This window comes from Arctopsyche grandis, chromosome 4, assembly GCF_051622035.1.
Source record: "Arctopsyche grandis isolate Sample6627 chromosome 4, ASM5162203v2, whole genome shotgun sequence".
In the NCBI taxonomy this organism is placed as follows: Eukaryota; Metazoa; Arthropoda; class Insecta; order Trichoptera; family Hydropsychidae; genus Arctopsyche; species Arctopsyche grandis.
This window is the reverse complement of record NC_135358.1, coordinates 29,301,655-29,319,546: the sequence shown is the minus strand read 5'-3', so window position 1 is coordinate 29,319,546 and position 17,892 is coordinate 29,301,655. Positions and strand designations below refer to the sequence as shown.

At 31.9% G+C, this 17,892-nt stretch overlaps 6 protein-coding genes across 8 annotated transcripts in view; 3 read left to right on the top strand and 3 right to left on the bottom strand.

The window, feature by feature from the left end:
• The window catches only part of LOC143911118 (lysosomal dipeptide transporter MFSD1-like), a 356,706-nt gene that overhangs the window by 95,677 nt on the left and 243,137 nt on the right, over positions 1 to 17,892 (bottom strand). The window lies entirely within an intron of this gene.
• The window catches only part of Hs3st-A (Heparan sulfate 3-O sulfotransferase-A), a 218,540-nt gene that overhangs the window by 26,088 nt on the left and 174,560 nt on the right, over positions 1 to 17,892 (bottom strand). The gene's annotated exons all lie outside the window — the stretch shown is intronic.
• LOC143910293 (farnesol dehydrogenase-like) lies at positions 335 to 4,273 on the top strand. Its single transcript, XM_077428699.1, has 7 exons — positions 335 to 838; positions 1,220 to 1,437; positions 1,536 to 1,695; positions 1,778 to 1,904; positions 1,975 to 2,107; positions 3,536 to 3,703; positions 3,777 to 4,273. The coding sequence occupies exons 2-7, from the start codon at positions 1,306 to 1,308 to the stop codon at positions 3,825 to 3,827; spliced, it is 771 nt and encodes a 256-aa protein (XP_077284825.1). The 5' UTR covers positions 335 to 838; positions 1,220 to 1,305; the 3' UTR covers positions 3,828 to 4,273.
• Positions 3,887 to 5,884, top strand: LOC143910294 (farnesol dehydrogenase-like). Its single transcript, XM_077428700.1, has 6 exons — positions 3,887 to 4,643; positions 4,719 to 4,878; positions 4,964 to 5,090; positions 5,163 to 5,292; positions 5,375 to 5,539; positions 5,627 to 5,884. Exons 1-6 carry the CDS (start codon positions 4,512 to 4,514, stop codon positions 5,654 to 5,656), a joined length of 744 nt encoding a protein of 247 aa, XP_077284826.1. The 5' UTR covers positions 3,887 to 4,511; the 3' UTR covers positions 5,657 to 5,884.
• On the bottom strand, positions 6,614 to 8,479 carry LOC143911125 (farnesol dehydrogenase-like). Its single transcript, XM_077429886.1, has 6 exons — positions 8,261 to 8,479; positions 7,682 to 7,841; positions 7,492 to 7,618; positions 7,291 to 7,426; positions 7,033 to 7,203; positions 6,614 to 6,845 (listed from the first exon to the last, which is right to left on the bottom strand). Exons 1-6 carry the CDS (start codon positions 8,390 to 8,392, stop codon positions 6,789 to 6,791), a joined length of 783 nt encoding a protein of 260 aa, XP_077286012.1. The 5' UTR covers positions 8,393 to 8,479; the 3' UTR covers positions 6,614 to 6,788.
• LOC143911124 (farnesol dehydrogenase-like) lies at positions 11,472 to 16,440 on the top strand. 2 transcript variants are annotated; one of them, XM_077429884.1, is made up of 7 exons: positions 11,472 to 11,697; positions 13,916 to 14,137; positions 14,216 to 14,375; positions 14,440 to 14,566; positions 14,644 to 14,773; positions 14,850 to 15,023; positions 16,268 to 16,390. In XM_077429884.1, exons 2-7 carry the CDS (start codon positions 13,988 to 13,990, stop codon positions 16,310 to 16,312), a joined length of 786 nt encoding a protein of 261 aa, XP_077286010.1. In that variant the 5' UTR covers positions 11,472 to 11,697; positions 13,916 to 13,987; the 3' UTR covers positions 16,313 to 16,390. The 2 variants fall into 2 exon arrangements, with proteins under 2 accessions (XP_077286010.1, XP_077286011.1); XM_077429885.1 differs by having other exon boundaries at positions 11,574 to 11,704; positions 16,268 to 16,440.

Here is a 17,892-nt window from a genome sequence, read left to right as displayed (position 1 = left end):
ATGACTGACGACTGTCATCTGCGGAGTCGATGGTGAGGACTACCTCTATCGGTGTCTTGATGGTGATGACTGACGACTGTCATCTGCGGAGTCGATGGCGATGACTGCTCTCTTGGAGTCTTGATGGTGATGACTGCTTTCTCGAGTCGATGGTGAAGACTGTCCGTCACTGCGGAGTCGATGTTGATGACTGACTAATGCGATCGAATGGCGATCTATATAAATGATTTGTTATCTTATGGGCTGGGTACATTCCTGTGTTATCTGAATATCCTATTACAGGAATTTTTATAGTCTTGTTATTCACGTATATGAGCGTGTGAAAAGTACATTTGATACTGTGGGAACTAGAGTGATAAGCAGGGTACATAACAACATACATAATATTGAGGTTAGAAATGGGCCCAGCGAAAGGGCCCACGCAAATGTTGAAACTTACATTTCGAGCCTAATAAAAAAAGTTAACCGATCCTTGGGCTGTTAAAGCAGGTATTAGTTGTTTGTGTATATCGTAAGAAATTTGTTTTGTTGAAATACCCAAACTTTAGGTCCCAAGGTGCAATATCCTATAAATTTTTACACACGTGAAGTAGTTAAAAAGTTATTTAATTTTACTGTGGGCCCATATTTTCTAACAGATAGTGGGGCCCACATGCCATGTGGGATTCTGTAAGGGAACATCGTGGAGTGAAGAAATGATAGGCGACTCTAAGTCTTTTATTTACGTATATGAATATACAGCCAAATCAAGCTACATCGTTCCAAGCATGGTACATAGACTGCCGGCACTCTAATACTGCGATACTACCGACCAATCAGCGTTCATCCGCATTCTGAGGTACCAACTATTAACACTATAGCACTCACGTGCAACAACCGTTCGGCATTACTCACATTATTATACATCATTATAATCATTTATATTAAATAATAATTATACATCCTACATTTTGTAATTTTATTATTTAATATAATGTGTATTTACTGTATGGATACATACATACATACATAAATGAAATAAAATATTAATAACTTTAGAGCAATTAATATGTTAATTGAGAATAGGACTCCAACAAGTAGTGGACCTTTAAAATAATATAAACTGTAAAATACAAACACGCCACTTACAAGCAAACAGAATCCTCATTTCATGTATATGTACATAGCAGTGTATTTATATGTAAAAAGTATATAAAACAGGTACACTATCGTCATACAGGTTATTCCACATCGTTCGCTTGCGATGGTCAGATATCTTTAATATCTTGTAGCTAACACAAATATTATACCTACATATATATCGCTATGGAACGTTGGGTCGGTAAAATTGCCGTAGTTACTGGAGCCAGTGAGGGGATTGGAGCTGCCATATGCAAAACTTTGGCAGAAAAGGGATTGATCGTCGTTGGTTTGGCGAGACGATCCGAAAAAATCAAGGTTTTTATTTATTTACTCGTTACTTATTTCGTGACAATATTGAATATATATATTTGAAGGTATGTATGTGTATGTGTATACATAAATGATATTTGCAGGAATTGGCTGTTACGACCAATGGAAAATTGCACGCAGTCAAATGTGATCTTGTAGTCGAGGATGAAATTGTGAAAGCTTTTCGTTATATCGAGGAAAGTTTCGGTGGGGTAGATTTGCTCGTTAACAATGCTGGTGTCTTGAGCATGTCAGGTCTCGTGGGTAAATAGCACTCGACTATTTTCCAAAACTACTCGTTGATATATCAACCTACAAAATACTAATAATGTACATGTAATTGCAGAAGGTTCAACGAAAGAATGGGCCCAAACGCTTAACACCAATGTTTTAGCGTTGTCTATTTGTACCAAAGAAGCCTTGAAGTCTATGAGAAAAAGAGGAGACGACGGCCACGTCATACACATCAATAGGTTCTACTTATTTATGTATTTTTACACGTGTCTAATACTCGTTTATTGATTTGTTTTTAATTTTAAACAGCGTGGCAGGACACAGAATTTTGAACAGCATAGACAAACTCGGTATGTATGCTGCGACCAAACATGGCGTAACAGTACTCACAGAATACTTAAGAGCTGAATTAAGAAACAAGAACAGCAAAATTAAAATAACCGTACGTATATTTATATGTCTATATGTACATACATATATGCTTTCATATGTATGTATGTAAAATTTTTGTAGAAAATGTCAGAGGTTTTCTGAAGAACGACCAACTCACTGAATTAAATATAATATTATAAAAGTGGGCAAAATCTTGCTGAAGTGCAGTAAGGGCGAAATCACACAGCGTGGGACGTGGGACGCGGGTTTTTTTTAGATAGTTTTAAACATATAGAAAAAATATGGCGTTCATGGTATCATACCTGGTACTGTCTTTTCAAAACGAAACATTTGAGCTGTTTCGTTGAAATTCTATAGTAGTGTTTATCCTTGCTTGACAGTGATATACATATACCAAAACGACCCTTTGGACCATTTTCGGTAAATTTTTATCCTTGCTTGACAGTGATCGATAACGGTGTATCGACAAGTTCTTCAAATATGGGATACATTGCTAACGATCACTGTCAAGCAAGGATAAACACTACTATAGAATTTCAACGAAACAGCTCAAATGTTTCGTTTTGAAAAGACGGTACCAGGTATGATACCATGAACGGCATATATTTTTTCTATATGTTTAAAACTATCTAAAAAAAACCCACGTCCCACGTCCCACGCTGCGTGATTTCGACCTAATAGTATGCATGAATGTAATAATATGTTTAGTAGCTATGTACATACATACATACTAGTGGCGTGCTGTAAAAATCTCCCTGTTTTTGTCGCACAGCTTTACTTACGTGTGCGCGAGCAGGATACAAGGGGACTAGGTGACGTCAAACTGAATCCCCTTGTATCCTGCTCGCGCACACTTAAGTAAAGCTGTGCGACAAAAACAGAGAGATTTTCATGGCACGCCACTGATACATACTACGTACATACATATGTATAACGAATTTACACAGAGTGTGTCAAATGTCAGAATAAGATTTTATTATTAATATAAAACATATTTTTCTGTGATACGACAAACCATTCATCCGTTTCTTATTATCATGTGGTGACGGTGGACTTTTTGCCTCAAAATAATCCCATTTTAAAGATAAAATTCGAATAATTACTCTGATTATTCCTTCATGAAGTTATGATTGATAAATCTTCTAAAATTTGTTTACTATATATGTACATGAATAACAACACAACAAAAAATTGGTTCATTAAATTAAAAAGAAAACTATTTACTCATCAAACCGCATTGTAGCATTTTCCCCACCCAGGATACATACATACATGTATGAATTTAAATTAAAAAATCAGCAAATAACCTTTTATCTACCTTTTGAAAAGCTCATATAACCTCTCTTCTTTTTTTAACTCCAAAAGCAGATCACAAATGCATCAAATGTTTTAATACAATGATAATTCAAATGCTTTACAAATGTAGATTTTTGTCTATTCATTTAACTTATAACAGATTTTATTATAATAATTTCAGAGCCTGAGTCCAGGTGTTGTCCATACAAATATGGCCATAAACGGCTTAAAAAGTATTTTGAATATTGATTTGCCATCTGTAGATCAAACAATTCCTGATAAATATTTGGCAGCCCAGAGTCTGGCCGATATGGTTATTATGATAATCACAGCCAACCCGAACATTGAGGTAAATCAATTTATTTAAAAATGGACATAATAAATCTTCGTGTAATTACTGTGAAATTGCATTACCATTTCAGATACAAGAACTAACCTTGGAGAGCATCGGAAAACTTGATTACATGCAATGAATTTTAAATCCAATATCGTATAATTTTATAACAAAAATAATTTACTCACTTTATGTGTATGGACATATGTATGTATGTACATACTATCACGGCCGTAGCCAGCCCACCCCCTTTATTAATAAAATTTTTAAGAGAGTTTTATTTTTGCTTTCTGTTAAATTTTATAAAAGGTACACATTGAAGAACATATTAACGGAAAAACAAAGTTGAATTTACAAATTTATATTTTAATTCAACGCCTTTTCCAAATTCCGAACCTGTGTTTCAGCCTTCCCCCTTAAAAAAAATCCTTGCTACGGCCGTGTGTTATATATAATACACATGTACATATGTATTTAATATAAATAACCGACTGGAAGAGATCGAATAACCAAATACGGATTTTATATAAAAGAATTTCAAGGATTTTATATAAAATTTTGCATAATAAAATAATCTCACATTTTATACGTTTGATTTTTTTTTAATTTAACACAATTACTTTTATAATAACTCCGTAGACGCTAATCTAAAAAAAAATGAGATAAAATTTAAAATTTGATTATCTACAGATATAGTAAGTCACATGAAACAAATATATTATATGTACATATAAATTGGTAGATATGTAGATAGCGTCAGTAGCATTTTGTTACTTGTAGGGCATACTTTTATAACGTTTTAATAACAGAAATAATAATTGCAATGAATCGGTGGAAGGGAAAAGTTGCTGTAGTGTCTGGAGCGAGTGCTGGGGTGGGAGCTGAAATTACCAGAGCTCTTGGAGAACAAGGAGTAACAGTCATTGGACTGTCTAGAAAACATGTTAAACTTCAGGTATTTTTTTTTTTGTATAAAAGTTTAAAAATATAAATCATTATTATGTTGGTAAAAAGCATACGAATCTTTTAGGTTTTCATAAAAGAGAATCACACAAAAATTCATTCATTCAATTGCGACGTTGCTAATGAAGAATCCATTATTGAAACATTCAAATTAATCGAAGAACAATTTGGTGGTGTTGATATCATGATCAACAACGCAGGAATTTCCAAATTTTCCGGATTAGTGGGTAAAAACTTGATTATCTTATCATCTTATTACATTAATTTTAAATTAACCGACAAAGTCTGAATAAACACATGTACATAACGTAGATGGAGAATCAGAATCGTGGAAGGAAATGTTGGATATAAACGTAATGGCAATGAACATTTGCAATCGAGAAGCTTTGAAATCAATGAGGAGACGAGGAGATGACGGCTACATAATCAACATCAATAGGTAATGATTTAATTACAATAAATAACAGAACCATATATAGAACATATTGAACAAAACTATTGTATTTTTTAGCATTGCTGGTCACCGAATTTCACCTACTCCAAATCTAGGAATGTATACAGCAACCAAGTATGCTGTCACTGCTCTCACGCAATGTTTGAGAAATGATCTAAGAAATTTGGGCAGTGACATAAGAGTCGCGGTATTTTAAACAATAAGTCGTTCATACTAAAATACAATCAGTGGGTTCGAGTTGGTAAATTTTCTTTAAATATTAATTTTAGAGCATCAGTCCAGGATTGGTTGCAACGGATGCTTCTATGAATCCTGTACCAAATCTGAACAAAAATATTCAATGTGATTTCAAAGCCCCGCCATCTGGTTATTTGGCAGTCACAGATGTGTCTCAAGCAATCATTTCAATATTAAGTCTACCACAAAACGTAGAGGTATGCCCATAACATCTTATCTTTGTGTATACAAGATATGGAAAATATCGTATTTGTGGTATAATGTTTATTTTTTGTACATTTCAGATAGTGGAGATGGTTATTAAGAGTAAATAAATTGAAAAACTGACATCAGATGGATTAACGTCATTATATGTGCCTGCATATTTATTGCCCGTTTATAATATTCGCCCTTGAGTTCACCAATTGTCAATAATTATTTATGACAGATCCGATTATCTTGAAAAACCTCATAAAATACATCATCATTGCATGTACTGTTGCACAATAAAAAACTTGATATGCATCATTGTGATTATTTATGATAAAAGTGGCAATTAATTTTATTGGCTTTTCGAAAATATTCATAATCCAAATATGACGTAAAAATCGATATTTTATGTCGGACACATCTACATACACATACATATATGAGTCCGAAAGAATTTAATTTCGATTTAAAGATATAATTATGTCGTCTTCGCGGATTATCGAGATGTTTATCTCAAACATTTATCAGGTCCAATCAGACTCAATGCACCTGCTGATTACTAATCACGTTGTAAATGAAGAAGCCTAAAATCGCCTTGATTACACATACATACATATGTATATATATGTATGTAAGAATTCTCAAAATGTTTACTTTTTTTCTTATTAACGCAATGCGAAATCATATAAAAAAAAAATCTACCTACATACATACATATGATAAGCTACGCCTTATCTGAATTCTGAATTAATTTCTATCTTTGATTAAATTTTTTAATGATCTGTATTTATTTGGTCAGTAACTGTATGCTTAGCTTGGTCATTATAGTATATTATTGATAATCGATTACTTGATCATTAAGTAATTAACAAAAAAAAAGTTTTCTGACCTTTCATTATTATTTACATGCTCATTTTTGAGTTTGTATCGAATTTTAAGTTTGTAGATGCTGGAATAATTCAGGTATTTTCTTTTCAAGTTAATTAAGCACATACATATGTACATACTAAATACACTGAATCATACATATCTTCATCAGCGTGTGAGTACGAGAAGCAAGATATAAAAATGCCATGAAAAATATGTATATAAATATGTATATTTACACAATCATACAAGATTGGCTAGTTTAAGAACTAGAATTTATTAAAATATTCCGAAAGTCTGTTTACACACAATCCAAATTCTTTATATAACATATATATATTATGATAAATTTTATAATACATAGTCTGCATGGATATTGTTCGGGTACTTTCAGTATGCATTTACTTGTTTTACACGTTGGCTGCTTTGAACGGTTAGCTCTTGAACCTGTGAAAATGAAAAGAATTGCGATAATTTCACGTCAACATGATAGAATGACTGCAGTCTTGATGGTGCAATTATTTTACAACTGCATTCTCACAACAAGTATTATATATAAAATAACAAGGCTGCCAACCGGAATCCGCGTGTCATTCTATTTAATCACAATTAATTTAATAAAAATGAAAATTACCTCCACGTTAAGGTTAAAACTCAACACAGCCACAACTGTATCTGCGATGTCTTGCGCAGAAAGATAACCAGCAGGAGTTTTATCAACGTCCATGTCTGGTTTTGCGGCATCAAATATTGCGGTAAAGGCCTCCAATCCCATATCCGTATGGACGAATCCTGGACTTATACTCTATCGAAAAAATATAAAGCCTAGTATGATACATGCATACCTAACAGCGGCATAAAACTGCATCTATAATATGTGCTTATTCCTCACCGTAACCTTGATTTTACTGTTAATTGCTCTCAGTTCTTCGCGCAACATTTGGGTCAAAGCAGTGACAGCGAACTTGCTAGGTGGATACATGCCTAAACTCTGTGCAAGATTCTGAGGAACAATGTGACCGACCACGCTATAAATAAAATTGCTATAAATACAAGAACTGGATGCATAAAACAACACGACGATCGATTATACCTGTTCAAATTTATAATGTGTCCATTGTCTCCCCTTTGCCTCATGGTTCTCAGAGCTTGCTTGTTGCAAATCGACAATCCAATTACGTTAGTTTCAAGGATATCCTTCCATGATTTTGAAGAGCCGTCTATATATAATTGTATGGTTGATAAAAATTACTACATAAATTGCATAATATGTACATGTTTACCGATCAATCCAGACGAGTTGAATATTCCGGCATTGTTAATTAAAATATCCACTCCGCCGAATTTTTCTTCGATTGTCTTAAACGCGGAAATTACACTTTTTTCATTCTGGATGTCACATTTTATAGCGTGTATTTTTCCTTTGCTCATCATCGATAAACGCTGAAACCGAAAAGCAACCCATTCAATTGTAGCCCTCGACCGGATATATTCAAATTATTCGCTCGATTCTTAGCTATTCGTTATTTGAATAATTGGCCATTATTACTACTTGAATATTATTCATCGTAAAATAAATGAAACAAAAAAGAATGTGATTTTGTATATGAGAAATGCTCGTAAAAAAATTATTTTAAATAATATAATTCTTGCAAAATAAAAATTGTTAAAAAATATATGTATATGCACATATATATGTAGCTATCAGCGATCGTATAAGATAGCGATTGCAAACAATTTAATATCAAGACGGAATGTATGATAATTTTGAACTTTGAATATTGTTAATAAATTCCAAACAAACGACATATAATATATGTGCATACAAGTATTAAATCATTATAATAGGTATAATAACTTACATTGATTTTATCTTCATTTCTAGCTAAAGCGACTACTGTCAAACCATGTTTTCCTAGAGTTTTAGCAATGGCTTCGCCAATTCCAGCACTGGCTCCAGTTACCACAGCTACTTTTCCAACCCACTTCTCCATTGTTTTAACCACAACTTATTCTAACCAATTCCCGAATGGACAATAAGAGATAAGCAACTCGTGTCGCGTCCAAATGGTGATTAAGCTGCATAATCCCACTCGGTACTGTTATATATACATATGTACATACACACATACATACATACGTAGTCGTATCTGTACATATTTATAATCAAGATCAATCGAACGACCACTTGTTGAAGGGAATTAATTGTTATTTTTTTCCGTAATACATACACACATATTGTATATATAATCATATGGCGTAATTACAAAAAATATTTATATGTAACTCAAATTTCTCACGGATTTACATGTACATACATATGTTATTTGAGTAACATACCTTGTTTTTACTTAATCCATGTATGTATGTATGTACGTAGTAACAATAGATGAAGATTTGTGATCATGTGAAAATACGAACTCGAGATTTTGACTGATTCGAACTCAGAATAGATTATTGCTCACGTTTTCATGATATAGAAAAAATGTGTGTGTGTCTATTTGTCAGTGTATTTTGGGGGTTTTTTGAACACCGTTAGTCCTGTCGAACTGAAACTTAGAAATTATAAATCATATATTTTACCCTATTTTTAAATCAAAAAAATACCCTAATATTTTAAATATATATTTACCTCAACCAGAAGTACATTTTACTTTTACTTCAATTTCATATATATGTAGAGGCTTTAGCTTAACGCCAAGTTATATCTAATATATAATTTCGAAAGAGACTTTATTTGTAAATATATATGTACATATACTTATATCTTTGGTTGGGAATTTAGTAAATAAGTCAAAATTTCTATGACGACAAGTCGTTTTTTTTTTTCGATTCAAATAAATTTAATAAAAAAAAACGAATGAATATTTACTATTAAATTCGCCATGCTTACGCTGTTTATATTACAAAAACTGAGCGAAGCCGGTTTAAACAACTAGTATAAAATAAAGTAAAAAAATATGGTGAGCACCGGTCAATCGGAACTGGCAGTTTTTTTCGACCCCTTAAACATGTGTGCTTATTCACGAGAAAATTCAAGTATAATCCTTGTATCAATTTGATGAAAATAAAAAAAAATCATTAAATTTAATAAACCAAAAGTGGAATTTTTTCCTATTATACAAGTCAAAAATGTTGTGACCACACTGTTTTTTTCACACCCCTCAACGTATGAAGCTGAAAATTTATATTTGTATTATTTACTAGTGGTTTTACTCGGCTTCGCTCGGTATTTGTAATATAAACAGCTTAAACATGGCAAAACAATTTAATAGTAAACATTAATTTGTTTTTTTATTAAATTTATTTGAATCGAAAAAAAATATAGATGTATATTCGACGATATCGACGTCGTCATCTTAGTACTTTGATTTGTTTTCGATGATCATAACAAACCTTTAAACCTTACATACATAGAAAATCTCTTTTGAAATTTTATATTATTTATTAATGTACCTACTAACATAGAGTTAATAAGGTTTATAAATAAATTTAAGATTTACTACTCTTTGTTCTGGATCAGCAATTCCTAACCGAGAGTTCACGGGGCGGGACTTTTTAAAATTAAAAATCCAATATAAGGCAAAAAGGTTGAGAATCGCAAAGATCCAGAAGATCTACAAATTCAATAAATATCGTGCGTTGCAACGAACTTATGTTTAAATGTTATTTATTATTTTCTTTATTAAAAATAAAATAATTGCTTGATAATTAAATAATTGTTCCATAGACCTTCAGGGTTTCCGAGAACAGATATGCTCGGCATCTTCAAATAATGTATTTACATATAAATAGTATTGTATTTATGTATCAATTATATATTAATCTATATATTAACACTAGTGAATAGCCCGATGAAATATCATCGCATGGGTATAAAATTATTATATACCCGTATAAAACTAAAAAAAAAATCTGGAACCAGAACCGTTATTTTCGTAGACTCTCATAGATAGTTTTCAATTCTTTATTTGTAATAATTTTCAATTCTTAAAGTTAACGTTAGCAAAATGTAATATTTTCCGATTATACACAAACGGTCATTGACCTCGTAACGTTGAATATTATTATTACACATAACAAATTACGTGCATATACATACATATGATGTGTATTTACAACATGTATTCTGGGCGAGGATATGGCGTGCGGCGCGGGCTCGTGAGGACATTGCGTTTGGATCGGAGGGTCCGAGGTTCAATTCCCGGCGCCCGCGGTGAATGAAATCAATTTTTTTCTCGAATATCGTCAAAATATAAATAATTTAAATTTAAATTATAATTTTAATTTAATTGAAAATAAATATATAAAAAATGGTCCAAAACCTCGCTAATTGAAATTATTAAAATTACGTATTTTTATATGGCGAGAAGGAATATTTCAATTAATGTTTTTAAAAAAAAGGCGAAATGAAGAATTGGATTTGGGGTGATGTCCGTGACCATTAGCTCAATTTAGACCTATATTCAGGCTATTGGGGTGATCGGTTCGTGTCGCGACAAAGTCGTCTCGTCGAAAAATGAATTTATCGATTTTTATCGATTCATTCATTATGTTCGGAGAGAGTTTGGACACACACACACACACACACACACACACACACACACACACATACAGATTACCGTCTTTATATATATGATATATTAATCGATAATTTCGACCAGTAATTTTGTTTCGAAAGACTCCAGTAAATTTATTTATATATGTATATAATATAAGTTTAGGTAATTAAGATAGATTAAATTAATATATTTTTTTATCGAACACAAATATTTTATGTCTAAATTTCAGCTACCGCCTCGTTTATTGGAACAATAATGCTACATGGTGTATACAATTTTTTCACTATTATTAAATAATCAATGCTTGAAAATTCAACTAAATCTTCACTCCACTTAGTTTATAACCAAATAATATATAAATATTTTTTTCACTGTGAAATACAATTTAATATATCTCAGCAGCGATAATTTCAATTCGAAGATTAAATACTTATCGTAAAAGATTTCTGCTCTAGTTCAAATTGATAAGCCGCTCTTATACAAATGTGTGATACATATTTGTTTATTATTTAGTTTTATAAAAATTGTGTATTATCCAAAACCTAATCATAATTTACAGGACACGGTGTGCGGTTATGAAAAGATAAATAAGTGGTCGTTTCTTTCGATCAGTTATGTAGTTGCAATTGAGCAGTTGATCATTCAACATCTATATAGATATATTGTATAATAATACATACGTTTCTCCAATTGTTGTAATAAGAACAGGCTAAGTCAGTCACACTAGCTCTATACTGGTACAAGGTCATTTACATATATATCGCTTTATTTACATAAATAAGTATCGTTTTATCATCGAGTGATAACAATTCATTCTTAGTTACAATTCTTCGCCTTTGGCTGTTTTTACTTTATCTATGTACATAGTAACAATAGATGAAGTTTTGTGATTATGCGAAAATTCCAACTCGAGATTTTGACTGATTCGAACTCAGAATCGATTACTGATCACGTTTTCATGATCTAGAAAAAATGTGTGTGTGTGTTTCTGTGTATTTTGGGGATTTTTTGAACAACGTTAGTCCTATCGAACTTAAACTTAGTATCGGTTACTGAAAGTCTTATCGATACGACGTAAATTTTTTTCAAATTTTTAAGTTGACCGGAAATGTTACCTCCCTTTATAGGTGTCCTCCTTTTTCTAAGTTTTTGAATTCAATTTTCTCCCAAACCGTTAACTGAATCGGATTGAATTTTTTTTATATGTAATAGAAATTATAAATTTTATACCCTCATATTTTTTAAATATTTTTACCTGAACCGGAAGTAGTACTTTTACTCTAGAGAATCGAGGTTTTTTATATTTTTCTCAAAAACCTTTTGGTTTATTGAACTGAAATTTCATATCTAGAAATTTATTGTTTAATACCAAGTTATTTATAAAATTTGGTAAACTTCCGTCAACCGGAAATGGCAGTTTACTCTTGTTCGATTTTTCTTCCACTATTATTTTCCACCCGTTTGAGATGCGTGCTCTTGACGAAAAAATTCAAATATTATTCTTGTATCAATATGATGAAAATAAAAAAAAATCATTAAATTTTATAAACCGGAAGAGGAATTTTTTCCGTTTAGAAAGGTCAAAAATGTTGTGACCACGATTCTGTCTACACCCCCGAGCGTATCAAGCTGAAAATTTATATTTGTATTCTTTATGTACTAACTTAGAGCTGATAAGGCTTAGGTCAGAATTCGTAAACCGGAAGTAGTATTTTTTTTTTATACAAAATTTCATTATTTTATTTTGACCTTTTAAATTATTTTAATCTTCTTGATATTTATTGTGTATAATACTGATACTGATTTTGAGTAATAAAAAATTTGGACAAAATCTGACAACCGGAAGTAGAACTTTTGTCTTGTGCAAGTTTCCATACATTTGAGCTCAATTTGTACCGAAAATGCTATCATAGCTATTAGTATTTCATAATGCTGCCGGTATGTGTGAATGTGTCTGTAGGGTTCAATATCGAATTTTGTTTTGTAACCTTCTTATATTCTTCATATACATAGATAAAGTCATGGATTGGTCACATCCGAATTTTATTTTTTAGTTTTCTTAAACCCATTTTTAGCGTTTGTGTTATTAGACAATTAGTTAGATATCTTCATTGGTCCGCTTGACGATGTTTTCCGCTCAAAAATTCCTTAAATCTGTGAAAGAGACGAAAGTCAGATGACAAAAAATTCAGAACATGGTTCAATGAATCCCATGATACATTTGCAACCATTTTGTTAGTTTTACGAACTGTTAATAAATTTGCGTTATTGACAATCGATTTGATTCTTACTTAAACAAACTCAATAAATGCTTTTAATAAAAATGGCTTAAATTAGTACAACCACGAAACATTGTACGGCCAAAGTAAAAATTTCACTTCAGAACCACTGATCTATACCAAGTGCATTTGTCGAGACACTCGCTTTTCTCTGCTTAACATGTTTTTCTATATAAGATTTATAGCGGATAAATGTATGTATTTCATTTTATATATTTTCTATTTTTACACAAGAAATCAAAAATGAATTGTTTTAAGAATCATGACGATTTTTTTCATTTTTTTTATGATATTTGTACATAAAATATTAAAAACCACTTTATAATATATCTTTAAGTACACATATCATGAAAATGAATAATAAATTTAAGTACATACTACATATATCATATATCATGAAAAAATAAAAAAAAAACAGCCATCTTTAATGAAACCGAAGCAAATTCTAAAAATAATGAAAAGAAATATTTGAGCTGACGCGTAGCAATAGATTTTTATCGATGTAACAGTATTATTGTTAAAATGTCAGCAAAATACGTTTATACATACATATGTATGTATACATACATTCATATATTATAATTGTATTCTTCCAACTATCTGTATTAAAACGCGAGTGGGTCGACTAATTTTTTAACAGTCTATTTTTTTACATGAACATGAACATGTGTTGTAGGCCGGTGCGAGGAGTGTAAAATAGACACAACCAATAGTACATCCATATTATATATCGTTGAAGCAGCTCTTTATGGATCATAGCAAGGTAATGGGATCTACGGCTACAAAGGTGGCTGTAGTCACCGGGGCTAGTTCCGGTATAGGAGCTTCTACAGCCCTAGCACTGGCTGCTAAGGGCTACGTCGTAGTGGCCATCGCACGAAGACTAGACAAAATGAAAGTGAGTAATCGTTAAAATTTATTATTTATTTTTACTAAGCCGACTACTTCCTTTTTTCATTGTTCACACTCGTAATAGGATATTGCAGCATCTTCCAGTGGTACTATTCACCCCAAAGCATGTGACATAACCGTAGAAGAACAGGTTATACAGACGTTCGAATGGATCTCGAGCACATTAGGGGGACTCGACGTTTTGGTCAACTGTGTCGGTGTATTGAAAATGTGCGGAGTTGCAGGTATACAAACCTAACCTAAAATATTTTATTTTCTAATTATGGTTACCGCACAGTTAATTTTCAGACGGTGATGTCTTCGACTGGAAATCGCTGTTCGACACCAACGTGATAGGAGTCAGCTTGAGTTGCAGGGAGGCATTGAAGTATATGAGGTCAAGAGGAGATAACGGAAACATCATCAATATTAACAGGTCAGTATCAAAACGAAATTGTTTTTTTTTGTTTTCTATATAAATATTAATTTTAAATAAAAACGATATATTTTCAGCATTGCCGGTCATTACGTTCCGTCAAATATTAACTTCGGAATGTACGCGGCTAGTAAGCACGCACTTACAGCCCTCACAGAATCCCTAAGATATGAACTTTTGAGGAGCAATTCTGGAATACGGGTTACGGTGAGAATTTCTTAAGCCTGCGGCAATTAATACTCAAAGGATCCATATTAATTATTTAATAATACTTAATAACTAGAGCATAAGTCCCGGAACGGTGCACACGCCGATGGCCCAAAAAATAGCAGCAGAAATAATGGGTCTGGACTATGACGAGAACGTCCCGTTGGGAACTGCTCCGAAGAAATCTCTGGAAGCCCAAGATGTCACAGATGCCATTTTATACGTCCTGAGCACTCCTAAACGCGTCCAGGTAAGACTCGACTAAAATATAATATGTATATACAGTACACTCTCGATTATCCGAGCTAATGCTGGAGAGAAAGGGCACGGATGATTGAAAAACACGGATAATCCGAATCATCAAATTTTGACTTGGTTTCGAATATAATATCATATTTACAACACAATTTTTTGTTTCATAATTTTAATATTCATTATTTATAAAGACAGACGCTCATAGTTGAGCAGATAAGTGACCATAAGTCCATCGTTTGTTTTCAATATGCTTTCGTTTGGATGAGAAGAAGCATTATCTAATAATAATACTGATTTCTGTCCCCATTTCTTTTTGAACCAATATTCAAAAATCTCCCTGTCCATCCATGCCCCTTTCTGACTATAATATAATCGACGGGAAGATTTTTCATTTCAATCCCCTTAAAAGATAGAGGTTTATTTGCTTTCCCAATCATGAAATGTTTCATTTCGTGAGTTCCTGATACATTTCCGCAACACATGACAGTTATCCTTTCTTTGGACGATGTATGTATGTCTAGGAGCGGACATTTCTCTCATTAAAGCCAGCGTTTTTGTCGGCAAGCACTTCCAGTACAGGCCTGTTTCATCTGCATTATAAATTTAATCGGGTTGCACAGTTTCTATTTTCAAATACTCTCGAAATTCGATGCAGAATTCATCAGCAATTGAAAATAATTAAACATACGTATGTTATGAAAACATCTGCTCTGAATACACGCACTTGTTACTTCTTCGCTGATTAAAAGCGCAATAATAAACTACATTTAAAAAGGGAACGAAAAACACTTATGTATGACATCATTTGTTTCAAATAACAAGCGTGTGTATGGTCGCAATCAATCGGCGCGTCTCATAATCACATAAGAAAAAAATGGATAATCAAGCACGGATAATCAAGAATTTGCTGTATTTGTTTATGTGTGGTATGTGTGTGCTAGCGATATCTATCGGTCAAAGTCGTATGCAAGTTAACAACGTAACTATCCATTTATTTAAATGTGACATCTATTATTTTTGCATAAAACTACCATTCAAAACACTTACGTGGTCGTCGCACGCAACCATATCGTAATCGGGTAACACGTGTACGTAGTACCTGTACATATTTTAAATTGCATGGCAATTGTTGCAGTCACCTGACAATCAAATGTAATAAGCATCCACATGCAATATGCATTCATATATTATGTATGTAAGTAAAATTATCGATGTCTAATATTTATTAAATAATTTCAGATAACGGAACTGACGATACAACCCGTTGGTCAAATTCGGGCTTAGAGGTATTTACATAATTGCAATGAGCCTAAATGATTCTTTTATTAAATAAATGATTTTCTGTTGAATTTTAAGAAATTTATTTTTATCTTCTTACAATAAATTATTCCTTTTACGAAGGTAAATTCCCCACTCCTTTATTTATTCATGAACATTATTTTTTTTTATTCTATCGAGCTAAACTTCATTGGTGGTCGTTCCTTCCGAGTTAAACGACTTGGAGTCAGCCAACCAATTCCTTGACTCATTCACGTGCTTCCAATCTGGTTATCCAAAAAACAAGTTCGTACAAACCTCTAAGAAAATGTGTACGTTCGTACTCATGGAAAATATTACAACATTCATTTTCCCTTTTGACCCATCTTTGATTTGCACCGAATCGAACCGTTGGATTTCGAGCAATTAATTAATTAGTTAATCGTAAATATAACAAACTTTGTTCAAAGGCTTAATTAAACACGCCATTGTTTTACAAAAATATATAATAATAATATAGTCATTTAAGAACGAAACGACTCAGAGACACGTATCAGGGCACGGCAAGGCACAAAGTATTGTCGTTTAACTAAAACTATCACGTAATTAAAATTTTGTTGGACACAAAAATATGCTAAATTTACATCAAAATGTATTTATATACGTACATATTAATTGTACATATATTTCTATAGATTTCGGGATAGAGTCATGTTTTAATTTATTAAGTCCGACATACATATCTATTATATTATATGTACCTAATATAATATTATTCAGGGACGGTTTTACATATAAGTAATTATTTATTTTATTTTTATTAGGAGGTTTTGCAGTCATATGATACGAGGGATATAAGCTGGTGGTTTTACAAGTAAGTATATACATACATACATACATACATACATTGATTACACTTACATAAATACATGTGAGTATAGCGATGCGTATATATTTAAAACATACATATATATTAGTAATTAATGAATTTAATAATAAATAAAACATTTCATAAAAATATGACTTATACTATTCCAGTGTTATATTCAAGAGCTTATAAGTAAGAACTAATTAAAAAAAAATCAATTCAATTGAAAATTTAGAAAATAAGAAAATTTTCGAACTAGATCATACGGTGTCGATATAAATTACAATAAAGAATTATTTCGAATACAAATTAGCTACACATATTTTGACTATTGCATTGATAATATGAATATAAGAAAACTTTATAAGGCTATTTTTTCTTTTTATTATTATTATTTTTATTTATACCAGGAAAGCCAGTAACTCGAATGCGCCTTCCTGGCCAGAAACATTGTAAATTTGATACAAGTATTATTATATAATACATAGTAAATACATATCAACTAACATCCACAGAGACATCTATGGCCAAATTAATAAATTTACAGCATTTTTTTTTTTAATTCAGTGAAATTCAGTAAATATATTTCAATAAACATCCACGAAGACGTGTATGGTCAAGTGTATAAATTTACAGCATTGTATACAATTCAGTGAAATTCCAGATTTATTTTTTAAATATATACCAGGAAGACCTTACAGGTAGCCCCAATGCGCCTTCCTGGCCAATTACAAACATT

What these genes read in the sequence shown, in the direction of transcription:
- LOC143910294 (XM_077428700.1), top strand. Translation starts at nt 4,512, where the DNA reads ATGAATCGGTGGAAGGGAAAAGTTGCTGTAGTGTCTGGAGCGAGTGCT. An exon ending in GAAAACATGTTAAACTTCAG is followed by an intron (nt 4,644 to 4,718) that starts GTATTTTTTTTT and finishes CGAATCTTTTAG; the next exon opens with GTTTTCATAAAAGAGAATCA. An exon ending in GTCTACCACAAAACGTAGAG is followed by an intron (nt 5,540 to 5,626) that starts GTATGCCCATAA and finishes TGTACATTTCAG; the next exon opens with ATAGTGGAGATGGTTATTAA.
- LOC143911125 (XM_077429886.1), bottom strand. Translation starts at nt 8,392, where the DNA reads ATGGAGAAGTGGGTTGGAAAAGTAGCTGTGGTAACTGGAGCCAGTGCT. An exon ending in CAACTCGTCTGGATTGATCG is followed by an intron (nt 7,619 to 7,681) that starts GTAAACATGTAC and finishes AATTATATATAG; the next exon opens with ACGGCTCTTCAAAATCATGG. An exon ending in GTTTTAACCTTAACGTGGAG is followed by an intron (nt 6,846 to 7,032) that starts GTAATTTTCATT and finishes TCATTTTCACAG; the next exon opens with GTTCAAGAGCTAACCGTTCA.
- LOC143910293 (XM_077428699.1), top strand. Translation starts at nt 1,306, where the DNA reads ATGGAACGTTGGGTCGGTAAAATTGCCGTAGTTACTGGAGCCAGTGAG. An exon ending in GAGCATGTCAGGTCTCGTGG is followed by an intron (nt 1,696 to 1,777) that starts GTAAATAGCACT and finishes ATGTAATTGCAG; the next exon opens with AAGGTTCAACGAAAGAATGG. An exon ending in CACGTCATACACATCAATAG is followed by an intron (nt 1,905 to 1,974) that starts GTTCTACTTATT and finishes AATTTTAAACAG; the next exon opens with CGTGGCAGGACACAGAATTT.
- LOC143911124 (XM_077429885.1), top strand. Translation starts at nt 13,988, where the DNA reads ATGGATCATAGCAAGGTAATGGGATCTACGGCTACAAAGGTGGCTGTA. An exon ending in GAAAATGTGCGGAGTTGCAG is followed by an intron (nt 14,376 to 14,439) that starts GTATACAAACCT and finishes GTTAATTTTCAG; the next exon opens with ACGGTGATGTCTTCGACTGG. An exon ending in AACATCATCAATATTAACAG is followed by an intron (nt 14,567 to 14,643) that starts GTCAGTATCAAA and finishes ATATATTTTCAG; the next exon opens with CATTGCCGGTCATTACGTTC.